We start from the raw sequence: 27,616 nt of genomic DNA on the forward strand, positions 1-27,616 counted from the left end.
TTGAAACATATTGCATAAATTTGTTATTTTTTTTTGTTATTTTTGTTACATTTGTACCCCGCGCTTTCCCAGTCATGGCAGGCTCAATGCAGCTTACATATTGTATACAGGTACTTATTTGTACCAGGGGCAATGGAGGGTTAAGTGACTTGCCCTGAGTTACAAGGAGCTGCCTGTGCCTGAAGTGGGAATCAAACTCAGTTCCCCAGGACCAAAGTCCTAACCACTAGGCCACTCCTCCACTGTTGCTACTATTTGAGATTCTACATGGAATGTTGCTATTCCACTAGCAACATTCCATGTAGAAGTCGGCCCTTGCTGATCACCAATGTGGCCGCGCAGGCTTCTGCTTCTGTGAGTCTCACAGAAACAGAAGCCTGCGCAGCCTTCTACATGGAATGTTGCTAGTGGAATAGCAACATTCCATGTAGAATCTCCAATAGTAGCAACATTCCATGTAGAATCTCCAATAGTATCTATTTTATTTTTGTTATATTTGTACCCTGCACTTTCCCACTCATGGCAGGCTCAATGCGACTTACATGGTGCATTGGAGGGTTAAGTGACTTGCCCAGAGTCACAAGGAGCTGCCTGTGCCTGAAGTGGGAATCGAACTCAGTTCCTCAGGACCAAAGTCCACCACCCTAACCACTAGGCCACTCCTCCACACAATAAATATGTAGAAAATATTAACCAAATTGAAGAAAATAAGTTAACAGCCTGTGTGTAATCATAGCTCACATGGGATAGAAAAATTAAGGCACGTTCAGCACAGTTTTCAGCTAATCAAGGTAATAGAAGTTTTTTTTGTTTTTTCTTCTTTTGCAGCTCTAGGCTTTGTACAGCAGTTTGGTGCTTTGTCTTCCATAAGAAGAAATCCTACAGGTGGTGTTGCACACGGGACCCAGTCTTCACCACTGTGCTTTTTTGGTGCATCTCCCATTAAAGAAGAGGATGAAAATCAGGATACAAATGCCAAGACTCAGAAAACATCTCCTGCAAAGCAATTGCCTAGAGAACCACTAAAGCAGGTAGACTGCATCGTGCTTAACTCTTTTGTGTAAAAAAAAAAAAGTGTCTAAGCAAATTTCTGCCATGACAGGAGTCAGCTTGCACTTCTATTATCAGCTATAATTTATCTTTAACTAGTAAAAAAGGCCCGTTTCTGTAGGCAAGGAAACGGGCCTTAGGCAGGCAAACCCACCCCCTCCGGCGAACCTGTCGATCCCCCCCCCCCCCCCGGAACGCCGAAAACTGCCGCCGCCGCTGTTGTTGTGCTACCTTCCCGTAGGTTCTTCAATCATCTTGTCTGGAAGTTCCTACGCGTGCGTCTGACGTCAGACGCACGGAGTTAAACTTTCTAAGAAGATGATTGAGGAACCCACCCGCAGGTAGTGCACAACAGCGGCGGGAGGGGGGGGGTGCGGTTTTCGGCGTTCCGGGGGGGGGGGGGGATCGACAGGTTCGCGGGAGGGGGTGGGTTTCGAGGGGGCCATAGTGGGGGGGGGGGGGGGGGGGTGACAGCTGATTTCGAGGCAGTAGGAGGAATAGGGAAACACGCTGCGCGTGATTCCCTACTCCTCCCCTTGCCTTGGAATCTGCTGTGGTGACGTCAGTGACGTCCGTGCGTGTCTGCCTCGCAGACCACTTGCAGCCAGGGAGCCACGGTCCCAAGCATAGAACGTTGGAGGTGAGAATTATTATATAGGATAAAAATGGGTATTGTAATCTTCTGATTATTCTCAAAAGAAAAGACACTTAGGGGTCCTTTTACTAAGCCGCGGTAAAAAGTGGCCTGTGGTGGTGTAGGCGCGTGTATTGAACGCGCACCAGGCCAGTTTTTATCGCATCTACAAAAAAAAAAAAAAAATGGGAATTGGGCCTGCGGTAAAAATGAAACCAGTGCAAGGCCAAAACTGGCCTGAGCCCTTAACTCCACCCATTGATCTAGCAGTGAAAGCTCACACGCTACACGCGTGGTGACAGGTCAGCGCGCACCAAGTGCCGGTTACCGGCGGAAGTGGTGCGCGTCAGAGGAAATAATAATTCATCCAGGCATTATGGGCGCGCACTAAATCTGAAATTACTGCCGGGAGGGTGTGCTGGCCTGGCGCTAGTCTCATTTGGAGGCACTCTGCACGCACGTAGAACCTACCGCGGCATAGTAAAAGGGCCCCCTACTTTACCAAGTATAGTTAAATCACAACTAATCTCATAGGACATAAAGAGGCTGAAATCCAAAAGCTTTAGGAATCTGACTTTGCGAGTTAGACTTCAAAATTGTCCTTGTAGAACATTTTCTCCTAAAAAGTAGGTGGCAACTGAGGTGGATTTATGTTCGTGACGGGGGTGGGTGGGTGGGGAGGAGTTTAGAACTTGGCACTGATTGTTCACCCTTAGGCTTTTTTTTTTGAATATCAGCCTCCGTTAGTGCAAACCAGTATGAGGATGTCATATTAAAGCTCTTGATGCATGTAATAGAAAAGTCTGTGAAGGACAGGTCCACTGTGTGCTTCAAGTTTATTTGGCATTGTAAACAAATTTCTGAGTGTCCTTTTCACCTGCAGATGGCTCCTGAGTGAATAATTTTAGTAGTATCACCATAGCATGTTCAGTGTACAAAGTATATCATTTTGTGTTCAGGTGATTTTGATTTATTTAGTTGATAAAAAAGATGTCAGTTTTCAGCTGGTCAGCTGTACTGCTTCTTTCTTTGTGAACGATCATTGCACACTGCGCTGTTCTGTTTCATAGCTTTGTGCTGTCATTTGGTTATGATTTGTAGACCTGTGTGACACATTTCAGCCAATATTTTCTCTAGTGTCCCCAATTCTGTTTATGATCTTTGTATACTGGAGACCAGCCCCATGGAACACCTATTTCCTCCTAGCTGATAGGGCAGGTCTCTGTGAAGACTCATTTTAAGAAGCTGATAGACTCATATTCTTCTGTAAAATAGATTTTTTTAAAATGTGTATAGTTCCAGTTGTTCATGCAAACAGTGAATCATCTTGAAAATGCCTCACTGACTTACAGAGACAGTGGACTGAAGATTAGGTTGCAAGGCGTGACCTTAAAACAACTATTTCATTCTTTATAAATGTAATAAAATTCACGACTCATTATCAACAAAGAGAGGCCAGCTTGGTGGCTCAGTGGCTGTTTAAAATTAGTTTTTACAGTAGCCCGCCCTATCAGCTAGAAGGAAATAGATGTCCCATGGTGCTGGCCTCAAGTACACACACGCATCTTTTTCAAACTGTGGAGGTTTTTTGACTAGTGAAAAAAGAATGTGAATCCTAGAAAAGCCACTGTTACTCAGTGGATTAAGGCTACTGAGTATTTAAAAGGTTTGTGAAGTACATTGCTTGACTTAAGAACATAAGACTAGCCATACTGGGTCAGACCAATGGTCCATCTAGCTCAGTATCCTGCTTCCAACAGTGGCCAATCCAGGTCACAAGTGCCTGGCAGAAACCCAAATAGTAGCAACATTCCATGCTACCAAACCCGGGGCAAGCAGTGGCTTCCCCCATGGCCATCTCAAGAACAGACTATGGATTTGTCCAAACCTTTTTTTAAACCCAGATATGCTAACTGCTGTTACCACATCCTCCGGCAACAAATTCTGTAGCTTAACTATTTTGGAGTGGAAAAATATTTCCTCCTATTTGTTTTAAAATGATTTCCATTGTAATTTCAGTGAGTGTCCCCTGGTCTTTGTATTTTTTGAAAGAGTGAAAAATCGATTCACTTTTACCCATTCTACAACACTTAGGATTTTGTAGACCTCAATCATATCCCCTCAACCATTTCTTTTTCAAGCTGAAGAGCCCTAACCTCTTTAGCCTTTCCTCATACAAGAGGAAATCCATCCTCTTTATCATTTTGGTCGCTCTTCTTTGAACCTTTTCTAATTCCACTATATCTTTTTTTGAGATATGGCAACTAGAATTGAACACAATACTCAGTGAGATTGCACTATAGAGTGATACAGAGGCATTACCATCCCTTTCCATAATTCCTAGCATCCTGGTTGCTTTTTTGGCTGCCGCTGCATACTGAGCAGAAGATTTCAGTATACTGTCTACAATGACACTTAGATCTTTGTTTTGGTGCTTACTTCTAAGGTGGACCCTAGCATCAGGTAACTGTGTTTTGGATTATTCCCAGTGTGCATCACTGCATTTGTCCACATTAAATTTCATCTGCCTTTCGGATGCCAGTGTTCCAGTTTCCTAAGATCTTCCTGCAATTTTTCACAATCCGTGTGTATTTTGACAACTTTGAATAGTTTTGTGTCATCTGCAAATTTAATCACCTCAGTTGTTCCGTTTTCCAGATCATTTATAACTACGTTAAATAGCACTGGCCCCAGTATAGACCCCTACAGCACTCCACCCTCCTGCCGTGAGAAAAATGGCCATTTAATCCTACCCTCTGTTTTCTAGCCAATAACCAATTCCTAATCCATAGAAGGACATTGCCTCCTGCCTATCCTATGATTTTTTGATTTTCTCAGGAGTCTTTTCATGAGGAACTTTGTCGAAAGACTTGTTTTTTGAACTCTTACAAAATCATACATGGATATACATGCCAGGGGTGTAGCCTGACTTCGGCGGGAGGGGGGGGTCCAGAGCCGGAGGTGAGGGGGCACATTTTAGTCCCCCCCCCCCCGCCGCCATTGCTGACACCCCCCCCCCCCCACCCGCCTGCAGTCGCCTACCTTTGCTGGCGGGGGACCCCATCCCCCTCCAGCCAAAGTCTTCTTCCTTTGTTTGGTTTCTGAGTCTGACGTCCTGGTTAGTTCGGGGAGTGATTGAGGGCGGGGAGAGCCGCCGATTGAGGGGGGGAGCCGGCGATCTCGGGTGGGGGGATGACCCCGATGTTTCCCCGAAAAATAAGGCCTCCCCTGCTAGGTCTTATTTTCAGGGGAGGCCTTATATTTTCAAATTGCAGCAAGACCTCTACTAGGTCTTACTTTCGGAGGATGTCCTATTTTCAGGGAAACATGGTATGTGCTTTAATGCTTATTTAAAGAGGGAAGTTATCAACCTGAATTACTTTACTACAAGCCGTGCTATTGTAGCACAGGGTCTCTTTGCGTAAAATGGGACTTTTTGGTAAACTAGCATGGCTTAATGGTAGCCCCTGTTGATAACGTCCCCCCTTTATCAGTTTTATGTACACAAAACCTCTGAATTAATGTGCGTAAAGTACGTTGAAATATTTTTACGCGAATTAGGCTGATTTGTACTCACAGTTTCTGAAATGAACTGGAAAAAGTCCAAAACTCATCTAGGAAAAAAAAAAAATCCATTTGGACTTTACAGTGTCTGCTTGGGTTTTGTTCTGTTTTGTTGGTGGCCGAAAAATGGGCTGCGCTAGTAGAGGCGCGTGTTTTGGGCGCGCACAGATCCATTTTTCTTAGCGCGCCTTTCAACAAGGCCTTTTTAAAATTTTTGCTGAAAAAACAAGGCCTTTTTAAAATTTTTGCTGAAAATGGGACGTGTGGCAAAATAAAATTCAGCACGTGTCCATTCAAACACGCGTGGGATAAACATAAAGGAATCCTGTTCAGAAGGAATGGATCCTAAGGAGCTTAACCGAGATTGGGTGGCAGAGCCAGCCGGTGGTGGGAGGCGAGGATAGTGCTGGGCAGACTTGTGCGGTCTGTGCCAGAGCCGGTGGGGGGGGGGGGGGGGGGGGGGCTGGTGGTTGGGAGGCGGGGATAGTGCTGGGCAGACTTATACGGTCTGTGCCCTGAAAATGACAGATACAAAATCAAGGTAAGGTATACACAAAAAGTAGCACATAAGAGTTTATCTTGTTGGGCAGACTGGATGGACCATGCAGGTCTTTTTCTGCCGTCATTTACTATGTTACGTGTCCATTTTGGGTCTGAGACCTTACCGTCAGCCATTGACTTAGCGGTAAGGTCTCACGCGGTAACCGTGCGGCAATCATCTACGCGTGTAGAATGGCGATTACCGCCCGGTTTCCGCTGCGCGCAGGGAAATTAAAAATTATTTTCCGGAGTGCATAGCGAACGTGCATCAAAAACAAAATTTCTGCTCAGGCCTTGCGGTAGCCGGGCGGTAACTCCAAATTAATGCGCTTTGGGTGCGCATAGGCGCCTACGCAGCTTAGTAAAAGGGCCAACTAGTGCTTCTCTTTTTTTGTTTGCTGTTCATTGTGGATATCCTGAAAACCTGACTGGCAAGGGGTACTCCAGGACTGGAGTTGGGAAACACTGTCCGAGCAGGCCACGTCGGGTTACTTTGTTTGTGCTGAAGACGCTGGTTGTCATGAAGTCTCTCTGGTTCTTCAAGTGGGCCCCATCTCCTTACTGTTTTCTACGCTCATTGATCTTGTTTGTGTTTTACCTTAATGCCAGATGACAGCCTCCAGTTGCAGTTGAGGAGAAGCTCAAAGGAGCAGGCAGAAAACTGACAGGTCCAAACGATATGACAAGGCAGAGTAACACTGTATATTTTTCTTATTTTTATATTTGAATTGGAAGATTACAAAATTAAGTTCATCAAGCGTGGATTCCGGTGGAAATCTTTACACTCCGCCATCAATAATAATGAGGACTCCAGAGACAGATGAAAATAGAGGGAGAGAGAATCATGTACAACTAACCTGTGATTCTCCAGTAAATGGTATTTCTTTGGCATGTAAGTGAACAGTATCAAAGCCTGTACTTTTGTCTGTGATAACAGTGCTTTATTAAATTTGCTGTCAATACTGGACTTCAGACTGTTGAGGCAAATGGTATGTTTTTGCTGTGAATGTGGCAGGGGCGTATCTGGACTCTGGCGGTAGGGGGGCCCAGAGCCAGAGAGAGGGGGCACATTTTAGCCCCCCCCCCAACGATCCCCCCCGCCACTGCCGCTATTGCCAGAACCTCCCCACCAACGACTCTCCACCCTCCCCCCCCGCCGTCAACCCTCCCCCGCTGCCGTTGTTTACCTTTGCTGGCGGGGGACCCCAACCCCCGCCAGCCAACCCAACGTCTTTAAAGTTCTTCTTCGGCCTCCGTGGCCGTGCTGTAGTTGACTATTCAATCCAGTTCGGAGTCTGACGTCCAAGCACGTTGTCCTGCACGTACAACGTGCTGGGACGTCAGACTCCGAACTGGATTGAATAGTCAACTACAGCACGGCCACGGAGGCCGAAGAAGAACTTTAAAGACGTCGGGTTGGCTGGCGGGGGTTGGGATCCCCCGCCAGCTGAAGAAATATCTTTAAAAGGTGGCAAGCGGACCTCGGCTGGTGGGGGGTTGGGGTCCCCCGCCAGCAATGGTAAACAACGGCAACGGGGAGGGTTGACAGCGGTAGGGGGGTCCAGGGCAAAATCTGCGGGGGCCCAGGCCCCTGTGGCCCCACACAGATACGCCTCTGGAATGTGGTACTGTTTTTACATGGCATTTTGCAAGTCTACTAGCAGGGGCATTTTCGAAAGAGAAGGTCGCCCATCTTCCGACACAAATCGGGAGATGGGCGTCCTTCTCTCAGGGTCGCCCAAATCGTCATAATTGAAAGCCGATTTTTGGGCGCCCTCAACTGCAGTCTGTCGCGGGGACAACCAAAGTTCGGGGGCTCAGCACCGAAGGTAAGGGAGCTATGCACCTGGGAGCAATTTGTGACGTCCACTGCAGTGCCCCCTAGGGTGCCCGGTTGGTGTCCTGGCATGTGAGGGGGACCAGTGCACTATGAATGCTGGCTCCTCCCACGACCAAATGGCTTGGATTTGGTCGTTTTTAAGATGGGCGTCCTCGGTTTCCATTATCGCCGAAAACTGGGGACGACCATCTCTAAGGTCAACCTGAATGTTGAGATTTGGGCGTCCCCGACCGTATTATCGAAACGAAAGATGGACGCCTATCTTGTTTCGATAATAGCGGTTTCCCCGCCCCTTCACAGGGCCGTCCTGCGGGGACACCCTCAGGAAAACTTGGGCGCCCCGTTCGATTATGCCCCTCCATGTGTCTACTATTGGCATACAGGAGGAAATTCTATGAATGGTGATCAGTGCCATAAAAAAATCTGTGTTAAGCGCCGTTCTATAAAGGGCATCCTTTATAGAATTGCGCTTAGTACCGATTCGCTCGCCCAATTGTAGGCATCACCGTTTATGCCTGCTGAAACCTGGCGAAAATGCTGGCCAATCTGAAAAGTTGCATGCGGAATTAAACTTTTCAGAATGTCCTGATAGACCCATGGCCACGCCTCCTTGTGAGCTACATGCTGTAGGATTTAGGCACCATTCCTTATAGAACAGCTCTCAGCCAGATGCAAAGGTAAATTTTAATGAGTGCCAATTAACACTTAACGCCAATTAACGCGCATGCTCAGTTTCATTAAAATGACCGTGCACAGCAACTAAAAACAGAACAAGGTGCCAGGTAACATGTGACCAGCGCAGGACAAACGCTTTAACTGACAGGGATTGGGGACCCCTGCCAACTAAGGTACCTTCGCAGTGGTGGTGGGGGTGGGGAGCGGCAGCGGCGGCAGGAGGATGGCGGGGAGGCATTAGCGGCCGCGGGAGGGGGGAGGAAGTGGCGGCGGGAGGGAGGCAGGTCAAAATGTGCCCCCTCCCTCCCGTCAAGATCTGGCTTACACCCCTGATTGAGGGTAATCATGAGACCCTGTGGCTAGTATGTACGCTGCAAGATCATTTTTAAAGGGAAACAGGTGTGTTCCCAGGGCTTTGAAATTACAAACTCTTCTTCAACTCAGTCCCACCCCTTCTCGACCGCAGGTAAAAATAGCCACACTGTAAGCAGTACGGATACTTTTTACCTGCACTTTTTTTCTATTCATAGAAATGACTTTGAATGTTGCCTTTTTGTGTTTAGTATGGTCGACATTATTTTCTGTTTCTCTCCTTCAGTCTTGCTCGTGGATTTAGCTCCTCATGCTAGCAGGAGCAATTTTTTTTTTTTTTTTTTTTGACAGTTTATACTGTAAATATCTATATGAAAATAGAGATTTAGGAAATATAGATCACCGTTTAGTTTTCTTAGTGTGGGATTTCAGTTTGTCTCCACTGAAACCACCCAAGCGTGCATCCATATGGCTTGTATTTCCAGTGTTTGACAAGCCATATTTTCTAGCAGTCAGAGTAATTTTATACTTTTGACATTTTTCATTCTAACAGAATTCTGGAAGTGCACCTTGGGCATACGTTCAGTCATCTCAGTATTTGACACTAGATAAACATTTGTACTCCCTATGTAGTAACCTGTGAAGTTGAGAGAGTTAGAGAGAATGACATTAACAATCAGCTCTGTTTGGGGCACAGGGTGATTAGGTGACTTCTTCCAGTTTAAAAAGGGGTTGGACGGTTTCCTAAAGGACAAGTCCATAAACCTCTACTAAACGGACTTGGAAAAATCCACAATTCCAGGAATAACGTATAGAATGTTTGTACGTTTGGGAAGCTCGCCAGGTGCCCTTGGCCTGGATTGGCCGCTGTCGTGGACAAGATGCTGGGCTCGATGGACCCTTGGTCTTTTCCCAGTATGGCATTACTTATGTACTTATATGTACAATGTGGAAAAACAAAAAAACAGGATTAAATCTCAGATGTCGTGAGTCCCAATCCTGTACTGTAACCTGTACTCACTACTAACCCTTCTCACCCCCCCCCCCCCCCCAATTTTTTTTACATGCCTCCTTATTTTGATTTGTTATTTCTAATCTTCATTGTATTGTACAGGTCCGAAGATCAGCACCTCAGTCACTGCAGCCGTTGCAAGTACACTGTCAGAAAAAATATCAGATACTATCGGAAGTGACAGAACAAGTGCGCCCCTGACACCAATTCAGATCCATTTCATTAAAAATATGATACAGGAGACACTGGACGATTTCAGGTAATTTTTTTTTTTTTATGACCAGGAATCGGGAAAGCATGCTGCACTCTGTCTGCGGTTGAACAAAATGACAGTGCTTCCTCACCCTGGATTGAGGTGCCCTTGTACTTTTGGATGGTCCTTCAGCTCAGGTTGAACGTATGATAGTGCTTACTGTGCTTTTTTATTGTGTATCTGGTCTGCGCATGAGAGTGGAGGAGGGGCCTAGTGGTTAGGGTGGTGGACTTTGGTCCTGGGGAACTGAGGAACTGAGTTCGATTCCCACTTCAGGCACAGGCAGCTCCTTGTGTGACTCTGGGCAAGTCACTTAACCCTCCGTTGCCCACCGCATTGAGCTTGCCATGAGTGGGAAAGCGCAGGGTACAAATATAACAAAAATAAAATAGATACTATTGGAGATTCTACAAGGAATGTTGCTACTATTGGAGATTCTACATGGAATGTTGCTACTATTGGAGATTCTACATGGAATGTTGCTATTCCACTAGCAACATTCCATGTAGAAGGCTGCGCAGGCTTCTGTTTCTGTGAGTCTGACGTCCTGCAGGACGTCAGACTCACAGAAGCAGAAGCCTGCGCGGCCGCGTTGGTAATCTGCAAGGGCAGGCTTCTACATGGAATGTTGCTAGTGGAATAGCAACATTCCATGTAGAATCTCAAATAGTAGCAACATTCCAGAATCTCAAATAGTAGCAACAGCAACAACATTCCATGTAGAATCTCAAATAGCACCAACAGTGGAGGAGTGGCCTAGTGGTTAGGGTGGTGGACTTTGGTCCTGGGGAACTGAGGAACTGAGTTCGATTCCCACTTCAGGCACAGGCAGCTCCTTGGGACTCTGGGCAAGTCACAGGACGTCAGACTCACAGAAGCAGAAGCCTGCGCGGCCGCGTTGGTGATCTGCAAGGGCAGGCTTCTACATGGAATGTTGCTAGTGGAATAGCAACATTCCAGAATCTCAAATAGTAGCAACAGCAACAACATTCCATGTAGAATCTCAAATGGCACCAACAGTGGAGGAGTGGCCTAGTGGTTAGGGTGGTGGACTTTGGTCCTGGGGAACTGAGGAACTGAGTTCCATTCCCACTTCAGGCACAGGCAGCTCCTTGTGACTCTGGGCAAGTCACTTAACCCTCCATTGCCCACCGCATTGAGCCTGCCATGAGTGGGAAAGCGCGGGGTACAAATGTAACAAAAAAAAAATAATGCTAAGAAGGTATAAATGGATAACAATTGACAGTAGTGAATGAGGCTGTCCTAGGTAGAGGTGTCTTATTCACTGTAGCCCTGCAGCCTCAGGTGTTTAATGTGCATTATTTACTTATTTCAAGGATTTATATCCTGCTTTAAATTCAAATCCCCAGATTCTATATAGCGTGCCTAGAGATCCGCTAAGGAACAGTTTATTAAGGAAGTCTTTCGTAGGCTTTGTTGAAGAGGTGTGTCTTCAAAGATTTGCGAAAGTTGGTTAGATTGTCCATATTTTTCAGGGCCGTGGGTAGTGCGTTCCAGATCTGTGTGCTTTTATACGCAAAAGTAGTAGCGTATGACTGTTTGTATTTAATTCCTTTACAGCTGGAGAAGTTTAGATTGAGGAACTTGCGGGCCGATCTTTTGGCGTTTCTAGGTGGTAAGTCCACTAGGTTTAACATGTAAAGTGGGGCGTCTGCGTGGATGATTTTGTGGACGGTTGTGCAGATCTTGAACTCGATTCGTTCCTTGAGTGGTAGCCAATGTAGTTTCTCTCTTAGAGGTTTTGCCCTCTCGTATTTAGTTTTTCCAAAGATGAGTCTGGCTGCGGTATTCTGGGCTGTCGGGAGTTTTTTGATGGTCTGTTCTTTACAGCCTGCATACAAAGTGTTACAATAGTCCAGATGACTTATTACTAATGATTGTACTAGGGTACGGAAGATGTTTCTTGGGAAAAAAGGTTTTATTCTCTTGAGTTTCCACATCGAGTAGAACATTTTTTTCGTTGTATTCTTCACGTGGGTATCGAGTGTGAGGTATCGATCAATAGTGACTCCAAGAATTTTCAGGTTTTCTGAAATAGGGAGTGTGCAGTATGGTGTGGTTATGGTAGGGTAGTTGATTGTGTTGTATTGGGAAGTGAGAACTAGACATTGAGTTTTTTTCTGTGTTCGGTTTTAACCGGAATGAATCCGCCCAAGAGTGCATGATTTGGAGGCTCTTACATAGTAACATAGTAGATGACGGCAGAAAAAGACCTGCATGGTCCATCCAGTCTGCCCAACAAGATAAACTCGTGTATACCTTACCTTGATTTGTACTTGCCTTTTTCAGGGCACAGACCGTACAAGTCTGCCCAGCAGTATTTCCCGCCTCCCAACCACCAGTCCCGCCTCCCATCACCGGCTCTGGCACGGACCGTATAAGTCTGCCCTCCACTATCCTCGCCTCCCAACCACCAACCTCTCTTCCCCCACCTGCTCCGCCACCCAATTTCGGCTAAGCTTCTGAGGATCCATTCCTGCTGCACAGGATTCCTTTATGCACATCCCACGCATGTTTGAATTCCGTTACCGTTTTCATCTCTACCACCTCCCGCGGGAGGGCATTCCAAGCATCCACCACCCTCTCCGTGAAAAAATACTTCCTGACATCTTTTTTGAGTCTGCCCCCCTTTAATCTCATTTCATGTCCTCTCGTTCTACCGCCTTCCCGTCTCCGGAAAAGATTTTTTTGCGGATTAATACCTTTCAAGTATTTGAACGTCTGTATCATATCACCCCTGTTCCTCCTTTCCTCCAGGGTATACATGTTCAGGTCAGCAAGTCTCTGCTCATACGTCTTGCAACGCAAATCCCATACCATTCTCGTAGCTTTTCTTTAAGGGCCTTGTTAAAGAGAAATAAATTGCCTTTAAGAAAGTAATCTACCATAATGATAATCAATATAGGGATGAAAAGAATTACATCATCTTGCTGGCTGGGGGACTGAAGGGAACTTCCTCCAAAGTTGTTTCTGCAGTAGTTGGGAGTTTTTCCTCATTCTGGGACTTGACTGCATTACATCTACAGTGTACTATGCTCTGCCGAAATTTGGCTGGCTAATTTTTAGTGGAAGTTTAAGCCATAACCTAAAGTAATGTACCAAAAGATCCGATCCACTGTGCTCACGTTAAACACAAAAATTATACAGTGATCGCTATAGGTTAGCACAACAGTGTACTGGTTCAACCAAAAAGGGAAGGAAAAAAACCTCATGCTACTGCAGCCTGCACGTTTTTTTTACCGGACCGCTGAAGTAGGAACTTTTTCCACTATTTAAGTTAAGTGGTTTTGTTTTCCTCCTATATTCACAAGCTTAAGTGTCATGATTTTTGTTTGAAGATTGTTTTTCAATTCACTAATTGTGGGAAGTTTTTTTTAACCTATAATTACTTTTTCACTGTGAACCCTGGCTTGTCTAGTTTGGCATTCCGGTAAAAAAAAACCAAAACAAAACGTGCAGGCTGCAGTAGTATGAGGTCTTTTCCATCCCCTTTTTGGTTGAACCAGTACATCGTTGGTTCTAACCTATAGCGATCGCTGTATAAATTTTGTGTTAAGCCATAACTTAGCCAGCTGGCCTCGCACCCAGACATACCCACCTAAATGAAGGCTTAATTTCCTACTCTTTCCCCCGTAGACACGGAGTGGAAGAAAAGCCGTAGGAAATCTGAGCCTTAGCTAGTCAGCCCCAGAAATTAGCACTAGCTAAGGGGGGGTATTAAATTTAAATGCTTTACTTTTTGTCTATTAGATTGTAAGCTCTTTGAGCAGGGACTGTCTTTCTTCTGTGTTTGTACAGCGCTGCGTACACTTTGTAGCGCTCTAGAAATGTTAAATAGTAGTAGTAGTAGTAGTGGTATTTTACTAAGCCGCGGTAGAAATCAGCTGGCGGTAAACACCGAGATGCCTGTAGGAACATAATGGGCGTCTTGACGTTTACTACCAGCTGATTACTACCCCGAGCTAAAAATGCTACCGTGGCTTAGTAAAAGACCCCCTAAGTTAGTTTCCTTTACTTAAGCATGCCTGCCATCCAGAGTTTGAGTGGTTAAATTTAGCCATGCAGTGGCAGTAAACTCTCAAAAGCAGCCAATTCAGTCACCTAACTTTAGTGTTAGATGGCTAGATTGTGTTGAAAATGTACCCCATTGTTTTGCACCTTTTTATATGTGAAAAGATTGCAAAGAGTAAATAAACAAGATATTCCTAGAGGTGGATTGTGGATTAAAAACTGGTTAAAAGATAGAAAACAGAGAGTAGGGTTAAATGGTCAGTATTCTCAATGGAGAAGGGTAGTTAGTGGGGTTCCCCAGGGCTCTGTGCTGGGACCGCTGCTTTTTAACATATTTATAAATGACCTAGAGATGGGAGTAACTAGTGAGGTAATTAAATTTGCTGATGACACAAAGTTATTCAAAGTCATTAAATCGCGGGAGGATTGTGAAAAATTACAAGAGGACCTTACGAGACTGGGAGACTGGGCGTCTAAATGGCAGATGACTTTTCATGTGAGCAAGTGCAAAGTGATGCATGTGGGAAAGAGGAACCCGAATTATAGCTACGTCATGCATGGTTCCACGTTAGGAGTCACGGACCAAGAAAGGGATCTAGGTGTCGTCGTCGATGATACGTTGAAACCTTCTGCTCAGTGTGCTGCTGCGGCTAAGAATGCAAATAGAATGTTGGGTATTATTAGGAAAGGAATGGAAAACAAAAATGAGGATGTTATAATGCCTTTGTATCGCTCCATGGTGCGACCGCACCTCGAATATTGTGTTCAATTCTGGTCGCCCCATCTCAAAAAAGATATAGTGGAATTAGAAAAGGTGCAGAGAAGGGCAACGAAAATGATAAAGGGGATGGGACGACTTCCCTATGAGGAAAGGCTAAAGCGGCTAGGGCTCTTCAGCTTGGAGAAAAGGCGGCTGAGGGGAGATATGATAGAGGTCTGTAAAATAATGAGTGGAGTTGAACAGGTAGATGTGAAGCATCTGTTTACGCTTTCCAAAAATACTAGGACTAGGGGGCATGCAATGAAGCTACAAAGTAGTAAATTTAAAAAGAATTGGAGAAAAATTTTCTTCACTCAACGTGTAATTAAACTCTGGAATTCGTTGTCAGAGAATGTGGTAAAAGCGGTTAGCTTAGCGGAGTTTAAAAAAGGTTTGGACGGCTTCCTAAAGGAAAAGTCCATAGACCATTATTAAATGGACTTGAGGAAAAATCCACTATTTCTGGGATAAGCAGTATAAAAAGTTTTGTACATTTTTGGGATCTTGCAGGGTTTTTGTGACCTGGATTGGCCACTGTTGGAAACAGGATGCTGGGCTCGATGGACCTTTGGTCTTGCTCAGTATGGCAATACTTATGTACTTATGCATTAATCTTACTGTTTTAACTCTTTCCTAAAGTGATTCTAAAATGGCCTTTCTACTGGAATGGGTAAATGCAGAGGGAAGGGAGAGCAGGATAGACGCACTTGCATAAATGTTTACATATTCCACACCAGAGTTGAAATCCTAACAACTGGAAAACCCTTGACGTCTTCTCAAGCAGCATTTAACTTAATAGGCATTTTTAGTTTTATGTAGATTTACATAGCTTGCGCCTTGTCATCGGTAGGTCAAGAAAGGTGAGTTACATTTAGGTGCAGATGACTTGTTTGTTGATATCTTCATTGAGCTATTCTGAATAAATTTATAAGATGGAAGAGCAAGTTAAAATACAAAGAGATGAAGTGATCTGCCCGGCAAGTACGGGATAAGGGACCTGAGCTACGGTCTCCAATTATGTAGTTGTGTATTCTTAACAACCCTGCTACATCCAGGGAGAAAAGGGCTTGTAATTAGAACTCGAGTGATAGGATGACTGCAACCTGACAATCAGATGCCATGACCCACTAGATTGCCATGTGTCCTTACAGTGCTCCTGGGAGAAGGTTTGAATTAAATGATGAATTTTTAATGAGCTTCCCCATCCCCCACCCCTGTGCTTAGCAATGGAGCATGTAACTTCCAGTGTTTCCTAAAAATGATGCATCAGATTTGGGACCTGGGGGAATTTGTGAGTTTCGTAAAATACAGCTACATTAAACAGGTATGATTTTGTAACACTGGATAGCACCTAAAAAAAAAAAAATCTTTTTAATTTTGTAGAATAAATGCAAACAACTATTTAGGTAAAGTAGATATGACAGAAGCCCCCTTGTGTAGATAACTAAACTTAATTATCTTTATGAATACATTATAGTACCAAGGTTATTGGAAGGGTAATGATGTGTTGTGAAGCCATTTGAAGTCTGAAAAAGGCAGGGAGCTTGCAATTATCCATTCAAGGACAACGTAACTAGCAACTGTCTTAAGAGAAATCCTGGGCAGGGAAATGAAAAGAAATACCTTGAATTACAGTTTTAAATGGGCACTATAGCAATCCCTCTGTGTGGCATATAGCAATGCATGTCTACAGGTTTCCAAAAGAGAGCCATGCGCTGACGTTTCAGTTAAGGAATTGCTACTGTGAAGATCAGGAAATAGGGGGAACCTTATTCAGGGAAAGGCGCTGATCATACCTAAACCTCCACTACCCAAGCAGCAAAGGACTCAAATACAAATCCACCTGTGCATCCAGCTTTTCCTACTTAAGCGCACAACTATGGAACGCACCGCCAAAAGCAGTAAAAACTACGTTCGACCATCTAAATTTCTGGAAAGCACTAAAGACAGACCTGTTCAGAAGAGCATACCCCACCGACCCAACATAAAAATACCTGGATACCTGCGACAAAATGTATAGACATTACCTCTCTAAGTTCCCCCCAATTGTACCTACCCTACATGTACCTCATTCTACCACAATATCACCTTGTATTGTTTATACCTTGTATTTGTTTCAGACCGGAATCGGCTAACGCCGTTAACGGTACTATGTAAGCCACATTGAGCCTGCAAAAAGGTGGGAAAATGTGGGATACAAATGTAACAAATAAATAAATATGAACATAGGCCCATAGCATTTCGGTGTCGAGAACTGCACCACCACCACCATATCGCTGGGGATCAGGATAGGTTTCTAGTTGCTAGTTGTTCAGGTGTGGATGACGGTGAGCCAAACCAAAACATAAAACTGATGGATAGCAGTTCACCAGCACTGTGACAGAAGGGCAACCTTAAGGTATCAAAACAGAGCAACTCAAGTTTCACAATAGGTTGGTTAGGTGGTTAAGGTACAGTATTTATTTTTAACACTTGACCTTCTGACGTCGGATTACTGCATACCATAGGCCCCCTTTACCAAGCAGCGGCAAAAGGGGGCTGGCGCGTGTTTTACACGGGTGCCGAGGCCCCCTTCTACTGTAGCTGGTAAAAGGGAAGTCTCGCCTTCCTGCAGGAAATGGCCATGCGGCAAGTAAAGCATTTGCTGCGTGGCCATTTCTTTTTGGGGGGGGGGGGGGCTTGCTGCTACCCATTGAGTTGGTGGTAAGGGCTTCCGCGTTAACCCGGCAGCACGTGGCACTGCCCGATGACAGCCAGGTACACTCCGGCGCTACAAAAATGAATAAATTCTTATAGCGCCAGAAATGACGGCGCGCTAGGGATGAGAAGTACCGCCGGGCTGCTGCGATAGCCCAGTGGTACTTTCTGTATAGCGAGCGGTAAGCCTGCATTGGGCTTACCGCCGCTTAGTAAAAGGAGCCCTGTAATTGGAGCTTTGTTTTTTATGTCATTTCGGTAGCTTCTTTGACCACTAAAGAATATTCTTGGACTTGGCGGGGGTGACAATAAGACAACACTTCTTCGAAAAATATTGTGTATTAGTTCGTTAGTCCAACTTGAGTTTGATCTTCTTTTGTTAGTTAATCTGTTTTAGTGAAAAGTAAAATAAGACGTATAGGGGCCCTTTTACAAAGACTCGCTAGCGTTTTTAGTGCGTGCTAAAACTAAGCATGCGCTAAACACTAGAGACCCCCATAGAAATATGTGGGTGTTGCTAGTAGTGTTTGTAAAAGACATATTTTATTTTTTCTTTTTAATAAATTCTTGATTTTTTTTTTTTTTTCTTGGTGGGCGAGATAAGGGAGAGATGCAAAGGGGTATTAATCTCAGTATCTCTGATGTCTTTTTTTTTTCATTTTCTACTTTCCAGGGATGCATGCCATCGAGACATTGTGAATCTGCAGGTGGAAATGATAAAACAGTTTCATATGCAACTGGTATGTACCAAGCAAAATGTAACAGAAAAGAAGAGCAAACCAGCGTAATAGAATAAAACAATATTTATTCAGCACAGAAGAGTCAGGGGTACAAACTATCAAAAGTGTATATAAGTGGAGGAGTGGTTAGGGTGGTGGACTTTGGTCCTGGGGAACTGAGGAACTGAGTTCGATTCCCACTTCAGGCACAGGCAGCTCCTTGTGACTCTGGGCAAGTCACTTAACCCTCCATTGCCCCATGTAAGCCGCATTGAGCCTGCCATGAGTGGGAAAGCGCGAGGTACAAATGTAACAAAAATAAAATAGATACTATTGGAGATTCTACATGGAATGTTGCTACTGTTGGAGATTCTACATGGAATGTTGCTATTCCACTAGCAACATTCCATGTAGAAGGCTGCGCAGGCTTCTGTTTCTGTGAGTCTGACGTCCTGCACGTACGTGCAGGATGTCAGACTCACAGAAGCAGAAGCCTGCGCGGCCACATTGGTGATCTGCAAGGGCCGACTTCTACATGGAATGTTGCTACTGTTGGAGATTCTACATGGAATGTTGCTATTCCACTAGCAACATTGTACGTGCAGGACGTCAGACTCGCAGAAGCCTGCGCGGCCACATTGGTGATCTGCAAGGGCCGACTTCTACATGGAATGTTGGAATAGCAACAGTCCATGTAGAATCTCAAATAGTAGCAACAGTGGAGGAGTGGCCTAGTGGTTAGGGTGGTGGACTTTGGTCCTGAGGAACTGAGTTCGATTCCCACTTCAGGCACAGGCAGCTCCTTGTGACTCTGGGCAAGTCAGTTAACCCTCCATTGCCTGCTGCATAGAGCCTGCCATGAGTGGGAAAGCGCGGGGTACAAGTGTAACAAAAAAAAAATAAAAAAAGTATATCATATACACTAGTAGTGAGATGAGAACAGTTATTCCAAAAATCTAGTTCCACTTTTCTGCTACTTCCAACTGAACTGATATGCATTTGGATTGCAATTAGAAGAAGTCGTCGTGGTTTTTACTCTTCTGTGTTTGTGCAGTTCTAGGTCAGTTCCCATCTGGACACTTCCCACTCACCAATTCCCATCTGGAAAATTGACACCAAGGACATTTACCACCTTACCAATTCCCACCGCTCTAGGGAGGACAATTCCCACCCTTAACAATCATGAAGCATCGCAGTCTGAAATTTATCTCCTTCCCTTCCCCTTCCAGATCGTTAGGGGGTGGGCAGGCATTCCCCCAAACATCACCGTTAACATGCCGCACCACACCACAAAAAATTAAAATAAACCAAAATGCAAAGACAATAAAATATTATATATATATAAAAACATATCCATGCCACACAACGACACTTCTCATAAAAAAATATGATGCATATGGAAAAGAAAACCGTAACAGAACACCAACACAAGAAGAAACAAAGAAAACTACATACCAGTAAGAAATAGCCAGTGGGGGGCAGTCCTAAGAGGGAATTGACCACCTTGAGGAAAATTCCTAGGAGCGAATTGTCCAGGCGGGAATTGGTGGGTGACAACTGTCCGGGGGACAACTAGCCGGATACTGTTTGGGCGATTTAGAGGAAAGTCGTCATAGTTTTTACTTTTCTGTGTTGAATAAATACTATTTTGTTCTCTTATGCTGGTTTGCTCTTTTCTGCTGTTCTGGATCTTGCAGACTGCTTGCCTGTGTATTTTTTGGGATGAAGCAAAATGTATAAATGCATGCTGATCAAAGTGCACTTTTGGTAAACTTCTGTGACTGTCACAGCATGTTGCAGTGGTACCAAAGTAGGGCCTGTAGTTTGGGTCCTTCTAAGCAGGGGTGTAGCTACGTGGGGCCACGGGGGCGTGGGGGCATGGGCCCCCACAGATTACGCCCTGGCCCCCTCTACATTTGACCCCCCCCTGCCGCCACCTGCCCCCCCGACCCGCCAACGCATCATAAGGTACCTTGTTTGCTGGCGGGCGGGGGTCCCCAATCCCCGCCAGCCGAAGAGTCTTCTTCAGCGCCAGTCGACTCTGGCGCCTTCGTTGTGTGATCATTTGTTTCTGACGCCTTACGTCCTGCACGGGGCTACATGCACGGTGCAGGACGTAAGGCGTCAGAAACAGATAATCACACAACGAAGGCGCCAGAGTCGACCGGCGCTGAAGAAGACTCTTCGGCTGGCGGGGATTGGGGAACGCCAGCAAAACAAGGTACCTGATGCGGCGGTGGGGGGGTTGCAGTGGTGGATAAACAGTGCCTCCCCCCCCCCCCACCTCAGGCTTTGGCCCCCCTCCCGCCGAGTTCTGGCTACGCCCATGCTTCTAAGCACTGTGGTCATTATGGCTCAAGCTTGTTACTTAGGTGAAGGGCTTGGATTCTTTTTGGAAAGAACATGATCTCTGGCATTCAAGGAATTTAACCTTAAGAAGGCTTTCCTTTCTGCCCCTTGGGCAACAAGGGGAACCTAATTCTTCTGATACAGTCATTTTAGAAAGGTTTAAGATGAACCTCAGAGAACTGGCAACACTGGAAATAAACACACAAAGATGGCAAGCTACTGTATATCTGTAGTCCCAAACAGCCATTTAGCAAATGGAAGTTTCATTAGGAAAATAACATCGGCGATTTACAATGCATCTGTATTTAATATGAGGAAATCCTGACCTTACTCACCAGAAGAGTAATGAGCTTTCTGCACAATTCATTGAGAAGTCGCACTTCATTTCCTAGCCGAGGGTCAAAATGAGAAAAAGAAAATAGATTTCAAGTTGTGAACTTAATAGGGAGGAAATAAAATGAACTTGGAGCCACACGGAATTGAGTAATTTACTTTTCATCATGAATTACTGTGGTCAGTATGCAGGTTTCTCCTTCCAGAATGATTTCCCCTAAGTTATCCTGTGACTTTTAGGTTAATGGCGTAGAAAAGTGTACATTTCGGAAAACAGATCCTGAGCTGGCATTGCTTTAATAAAGGAGATGCGCCTTTATTAAGAGGATGGAACTTGGTAGACCCTCTTTCTGTGGTGACATTCAAAGCAGTTTACGTATTAATATATAGGTATTTCTTTTGTACCTGGGGCAATGAAGGGTTAAGTGACTTGCCCAGAGTCACGAGGAGCAGCAGTTGGATAGAATGCTAAGGTAAAAGAATGTATTTGAAGATTTTACTTTGTAATGGTATAATGCAAACTAGTAGCGAGTGTGACATTTGTTTTGACATGACTTCAAATTACACGGAAGGAATCATGAGACTGAACTAGAAAACTCTTCTGGGTTTCTCAAACTGACCTCTGAGATAGAAAGGAAAGATGTTTAGGAGGAGAGAGATCTTGCAGACAAGAAATAACATAACATAGTAGATGACGGCAGAAAAAGACCTGCACGGTCCATCCAGACTGCCCAACAAGATAAACTCATATGTGCTACTTTTTGTGTATACCCTACTTTGATTTGTACCTGTCCTTTTCCGGGCACAGACTGTATAAGTCTGCCCAGCACTATCCCTGCCTCCCACCACCGGCTCTGGCAAAGACCGTATAAGTCTGCCCAGCACTATCCCCGCCTCCCAACCACCAGCCCCGCCTCCCACCACCGGCTCTGGCACACACCGTATAAGTCTGCCCAGCACTATCCCCGCCTCCCAACCACCAGCCCCGCCTCCCACCACCGGCTCTGGCACACACCGTATAAGTCTGCCCAGCACTATCCCCGCCTCCCAACCACCAGCCCTGCCTCCCACCACCGGCTCTGGCACACACCGTATAAGTCTGCCCAGCACTATCCCCGCCTCCCAACCACCAGCCCCGCCTCCCACCACCAGCTCTGGCACACACCGTATAAGTCTGCCCAGCACTATCCCCACCTCCCAACCACCAGCCCCGCCTCCCACCACCGGCTCTGGCACAGACCATATAAGTCTGCCCAGCACTATCCCTGCCTCCCACCACCGGCTCTGGCAAAGACCGTATAAGTCTGCCCAGCACTATCCCTGCCTCCCAACCACCAGCCCCGCCTCCCACCACCGGCTCTGGCACAGACCGTATAAGTCTGCCCAGCACTATCCCCGCCTCCCAACCACCAGGCCCACCTCCCACCACCGGTTTCTACCAGTTTTCCTGTTAAAGAATTACCCTCATTCTCTTTGTGGGTGTGAGAGTCACTCCATTACTGTAGTCTGGCATGGTGTGTGGGTCTGATTTTATAACAGGATGTCTACTGAATGTTAAAAAAAAAAATGAATATACCACCTTTCTGTGGTTAAACCAAAATGTTGGTATGTCAGGGTTTCCTCAAAGCCAATCCTCGAGGTGCACAACCCAGCCTGGTTTTTCAGGATTTCCACAATGAATATGTATGAGATCTCTTTGCATGCAATGGAAGCGGAGAATACAAATAGCTCTTATACATATTCATTGTGGAAATTCTAGAAATAAACTTTTGTTATTATGTTGTGCTCTTTAGGATTTTTGTTTTATTGCTTAATGTCCTGGTCATGGTGCTTTGTCTGTGATACTTTTTGGTGCAGTACTCGGGGGTATTCTACAAGGGGGGCATTGTGTCAGCAAAAGAAGTGTTGGCAGCCAGAGCTCTGGAGCTAGTGCTTGGCCCCATGTATCTTGTTGGTCCAGGAAAGCTGGAGCAAGAGGATGCTGCTGTCGGGAAAAGCAACCAGTGGCAGCCAGAGCTCTGGAGCCTACCCTTGGACGCACTTGTTTTTAAAATGACTGTATCAGAAGAATCAGGTCCCCCTTGTTCTATCTAATTTTAATTGTAACTGTATCACCTCTTGATCTGGCGATAGCCTATCAGTACATTGCAAGCCACTTTGAGCCTGTAAAACTGTGGGAAAAACCTGGGGTATAAATGTGCAAAATAAATAAATAAATAAATAAACCAATGGCAGCCAGAGCTCTGGAGCCAGTGCATGGCCCCATGCATCTTGTTGGTCCAGGAAAGCTGGAGCAAGAGGATGCTGTGGTCGGGAAAAGCAACCAGTGGCATCCAGAGCTCTGGAGCCTACCCTTGGATGCACTTGTTTTTACTGACTCGCTGTATCTATCGCAAAAAGACACTGCCAGAAAACCAGAACGAATGAAGCCACAAACCTGTACCAGTCATATTCAGGCAATTGTAGAGATAGCACTGAAATTGGCAGTTACGTGTGTTAATGCACTATTAGCTATTCTGCCTTAGTATGCACCTGTAAAGGGGTGGACCTGTGGGCGGGCCACGGACATGTCCAGCATCAACACCTTATAGAATATTATCAGATAAGTGTTGAGTGGTACATTCAGGCAATATCCACTTATGTCTACTATTGACTTGGCGTACACCAGTGCACCTTCATTTTGGGTGTGCCGTTGGGTGTTTCGGCTAGTATTCTATCATGGATTCAGGGCGCTCTCATTCCATTATAGAACTAGCGCTCCCTACACTGTATCAGGGCACCCACAAAGATGTGCCCTTTATAGAATTACCCCCTATTCCCCGGATTCTATATGTGGCGCCTAAAAAATCCACATGGAACACATTTCCGCCTAAGTGTGTTCTATAAACTGCGCCTAGATTTAGGTGCGGTATATAGAATATACTTAGTTGATATCCCAGCGCCTAAAATTATGCGCCTCCATTTACACCAGCGAAAACGTGGCGTAAATCCTGCTGCATAGATTTACACGCACTGGGCAGTATTCTATACGCGCTTAAATTTCAGAACGTCCACAAAATGCTTGTTTCCCTGCCCCTAACCACACCCCTTTTTGCCTGCACGCATTAGAAGTTACATGCACTGCGTTGCAAAATATGCTTAATGAGTTTGTGTGTAAATTCTAATTATTGCCAATTAATGTTCAATATTACTTGTTAAGTGCTGTTATCAATGCCGATTAGCTTGTGAAGCCAATTAAGTTATTCAGGTTGTTATAGAATATGCCTGGATTTTGGGCGTGGATCTCTAGGCACGCTATATAGAATCTGGGTGTATATGACAATGTGGCTCACAAAAGGAGCAACTCCCAACCATCCTATCCAGGAGTTCAGCCTTTCCCACTCTGCTTTTTTTTAACACCCATTCTTGGAGCAGTTCTCCAGGTGAATTGCATCATTTTGCTGGCTGAGGGACTGAAGGGAACGAACTTCCTGCAAAGTAGTTTCTGGACGTTTTTCCTCACCCTGGGACTTGACTACATTATTTTATTTTTTGTTACATTTGTACCCCGCGCTTTCCCACTCATGGCAGGCTCAATGCGGCTTACATATTGTATACATTACATCTACATTGAACCCAAATCCCTCCAGGGGCATAGCCAGACCTGCCATTTTGGGTGGGCACAGAGTTAACCTGGGTGGGCCCTTCCCACTCACACCCCCATATATACATACAATACAGTTTTTTTATAACTTTCCCCTCCGCCCTTTCATCCATCTCTCCCTCTCTCTTTCCTTCCATCCTCTCTGCCCCTGCTCACATGTCTTCATCTTTCTCTCTCTCCTGTGCCCCAGACCGAGAATGTGCATCTTCTCCCTTTCCTCGCTCATGGCTCGCCTTCTGCCAATCTCTCTCTGAACCCCCCGTCCCCCGGGATCTATCTCAGAGCTGTAGCTGGCGGCAATTCCTATAGGCAACCTGCACTAGCCTTGTAGGTTTCCCTCTACTGTGTCCCTGCCATTGAAGAAACAGGAAGTGTCATCATTGAGGGCGGGACACAGTAGAGGGAAGCCTGCAGGGCTGACACAGGCTGCCTGTAGGAATCGCCATCAGTGTCAGCTCTGAGGTAGACCTGGAGGGGACAGGGGGTTTTCAGAGAGAGACAGGCAGATACCGTGCTGTGAGCGGAGAAGAAGGAGATAGGAGTGTGAGATGTCAGAACTGAAGTACTTTGGGGGCTGTATGGGCCACTAGACTAGATGGGCCTGTGCCCACCCATAGCTATGCCACTAATATCCCTCTAGGCCCAGTATTTAGGAGACTAAAAAGTCACATCTCTCTAGCCCCAGCAGACAAGCAAATTTGAGCCATGGTCTTCTGTGTGGCAGTGTGTAGTTTGCTGCTCCTGATTTCGGGAATAGCTTACACAGCTTCAATTAAATCGAGTAATATTGCTATTGTTGAATCAGCTATGTAGCATGTATAACATTTGGTGGTGTTTCCTTTCTCCTTTTTCTTTCAGAATGAAATGCATGTTTTACTTGAAAGATATTCAATAAATGAGGGATTGGTAGCTGAAATAGAAAAACTCAAAGAGGAAAACAAGAGACTGCGAACCCACTATTGAAAGGGCTGCACAGAGATTTGACTGGTTGGCTTGAACGTGCCCCGTTTTCTACTTTGTACCTTGGGATGCCGTCTTTCTGCATTTAATAGCAGAAGATCCAGTATGTTCTCCATCTGGAATGCCCCTTCTCATTAGAAGAAAAGGCATTGCATAAGTACAGTAGATGTAGCATTTATATCGCTGACACAGCTGTACTGCTAATGAGCTGGACAGATATGTGGGTATAAAGAAAACGTTGAGACTTTTAATGGCAAAACAGCTTAAATGTATCTTTTTTTTTTTACCATGAAAGCTAATGGGGTGAGTTTTATATCAGAGCTTTAGGTATACCCTAAGTGCCTTTATACTGAAAGGGAATTTAGGCAGACGTTTTATGTAAAGAAGGTTTTCGTACAACACTTAAAACCTATATTTTTGATTGGTTTCCACTTTTGTGAGTATTTGAAACTAACCTGAATATTTCTACATAAAAAATTCTTAATATTTTTGTGAGAAAAAAATTCTCATTTTCAACAAAATGCTTATATTTTGAATTGCTTTGTATTTATTTAGCTAATAAAAACTAGGAAATAAGTATATTAATTATATTGGAATTATGACTAATATTTGGTATAATGGAATCAAAATGTCATCACTTTCTACTTGTGTTACTTCACGTTGACGTTTTGAAATGCATTCAAGCTGGTAATTGTGACCTCTGTTAGGCAACTGTATTGTAAAATAGTATTTGCTCAAGACTGAATCTTTGAATGTACCTCACTCACTGTAAATGTTTCTAACAACACAGAATGCCGTGTAAGTATTTTTGTGGCATTAGCCACAAGGCTGGGAGAAGGGGTAGGAGAGATGGCCTGTGATGCAGTGGGAAAGAAGATTAAGAACAAGAAATGCAAGGGGGTAGTAGACCCCCTCAGGCTAGCATTAAAAAATACGGTTGCAGATACATGGAACACCCCCACAGTGGAGATGGTGGGGGCAGAAACACAGAGAGTCCTCAGGTACACAGCCATGTAAGTGCCTACGGGCGACCAACAAGTGTCAATTCGGAGTTACCGCCCAGCCACCGTGTGGCCCGGTAATTCCATTTTTTACGCGTGTCGGAAAATATATTTTATTTTCCGTCGCACGGCGAAAACCCGGGCAGGAATCGGCATTGTATGCGTGCTAACCATTACCGCCCGGTTGACACGTGAGACCTTACCACTAAGTGAATGAGTGGCGGTAAGGTCTCAGACCCAAAATGGACACGCTCCAATTTTGATTTTGCCGCACGTCCATTTTTGTCAAAATAAAAAAAAAAGGCCTTTTTTTTTTTTTTTTTTTACAGGCGCGCTGAAAAATGGATCTGCGCCTGTGCAAAACACACGCCTACACTAGCGCAGCCCATTTCTCACCGCACCTTAGTAAAAGGTCCCCATAGACCTGAAGAGGAAACTAGAGATTACAAGAGGTCTGTTGCATTGCGACTGGACATAAATTGGGTAGACTAGATATGCTTTGTGGTTCTTACCTGCTATCATATTTTCCTGTTTCTCTAGCATTTCATTTGATTGATTGGAGCTCTTTGTTCCTGTTTCCCTGTACTAGCTGTTTATATTGAGGCATGCCCTACATTCTACGTGACCTGTTTTGATGGTTTTGCTCATTTTAATCCCAGTGCTGCATTCTTCTCTCTAGGAATATTCTCTAAAGCAATGATGAAAAGCTGAAGTGCCTGAAGCTGGCAGAACTGGACAGTGATGATAGGATATGCATGACATGAAATAATTTGTTTCTATTACTTACAGGAACATCAGAGAACCTCAGAATGCAGTAAAGTTTCATCAGGAAAGACAGATTGCTTTAATAGACATTAGGGTGCTAAACTGTTAGTGTGATGATTAACATGTTAACAGTTAGTGCTGGTTCTTTAGGAGTTAGCGTGGAATACACATAAAAGTATGTGAATGTGGTAGGGATAGTGATTTAGGCTTAATGCAGAGATGGTTACCATAGTGTAACTACATAAGTATTGCCACACTGGGACAGACCAAAGGTATATGAAGCCCAGCATCCTGTTTCCAACAGTGGCCAATCCAGGTCACAAATACCTGGCAAGATCTCAAAATAGTTCAATACATTTTATGCTGCTTATCCCAGAAATAAGCAGTGGATTTTCCCCAAATCATTTTAATAATGGCCGATGGACTTTTCCTTTAGGAAGCTGGCCAAACCTTTTTTAAACCCCGCTAAGCTAACCG

General features: G+C 44.9%; 1 protein-coding gene across 2 annotated transcripts in view; it reads left to right on the forward strand.

Annotated features, from left to right (window-relative positions):
* The window catches only part of NEDD1 (NEDD1 gamma-tubulin ring complex targeting factor), a 59,365-nt gene extending 33,095 nt beyond the window's left edge, over nucleotides 1-26,270 (forward strand). For both annotated transcript variants that reach the window (XM_030215085.1, XM_030215086.1), the window contains exons 11-15: nucleotides 829-1,031; nucleotides 6,524-6,680; nucleotides 9,730-9,886; nucleotides 18,043-18,109; nucleotides 25,272-26,270. In XM_030215085.1, the coding sequence (XP_030070945.1) occupies nucleotides 829-1,031; nucleotides 6,524-6,680; nucleotides 9,730-9,886; nucleotides 18,043-18,109; nucleotides 25,272-25,376 (689 nt within the window). In that variant the 3' untranslated portion in view covers nucleotides 25,377-26,270. The remainder of the gene's footprint in view (nucleotides 1-828; nucleotides 1,032-6,523; nucleotides 6,681-9,729; nucleotides 9,887-18,042; nucleotides 18,110-25,271) is intronic.
* Nucleotides 26,271-27,616: the final 1,346 nt, after the last annotated feature.

Source organism: Microcaecilia unicolor, chromosome 9 (genome assembly GCF_901765095.1).
Source record: "Microcaecilia unicolor chromosome 9, aMicUni1.1, whole genome shotgun sequence".
In the NCBI taxonomy this organism is placed as follows: Eukaryota; Metazoa; Chordata; class Amphibia; order Gymnophiona; family Siphonopidae; genus Microcaecilia; species Microcaecilia unicolor.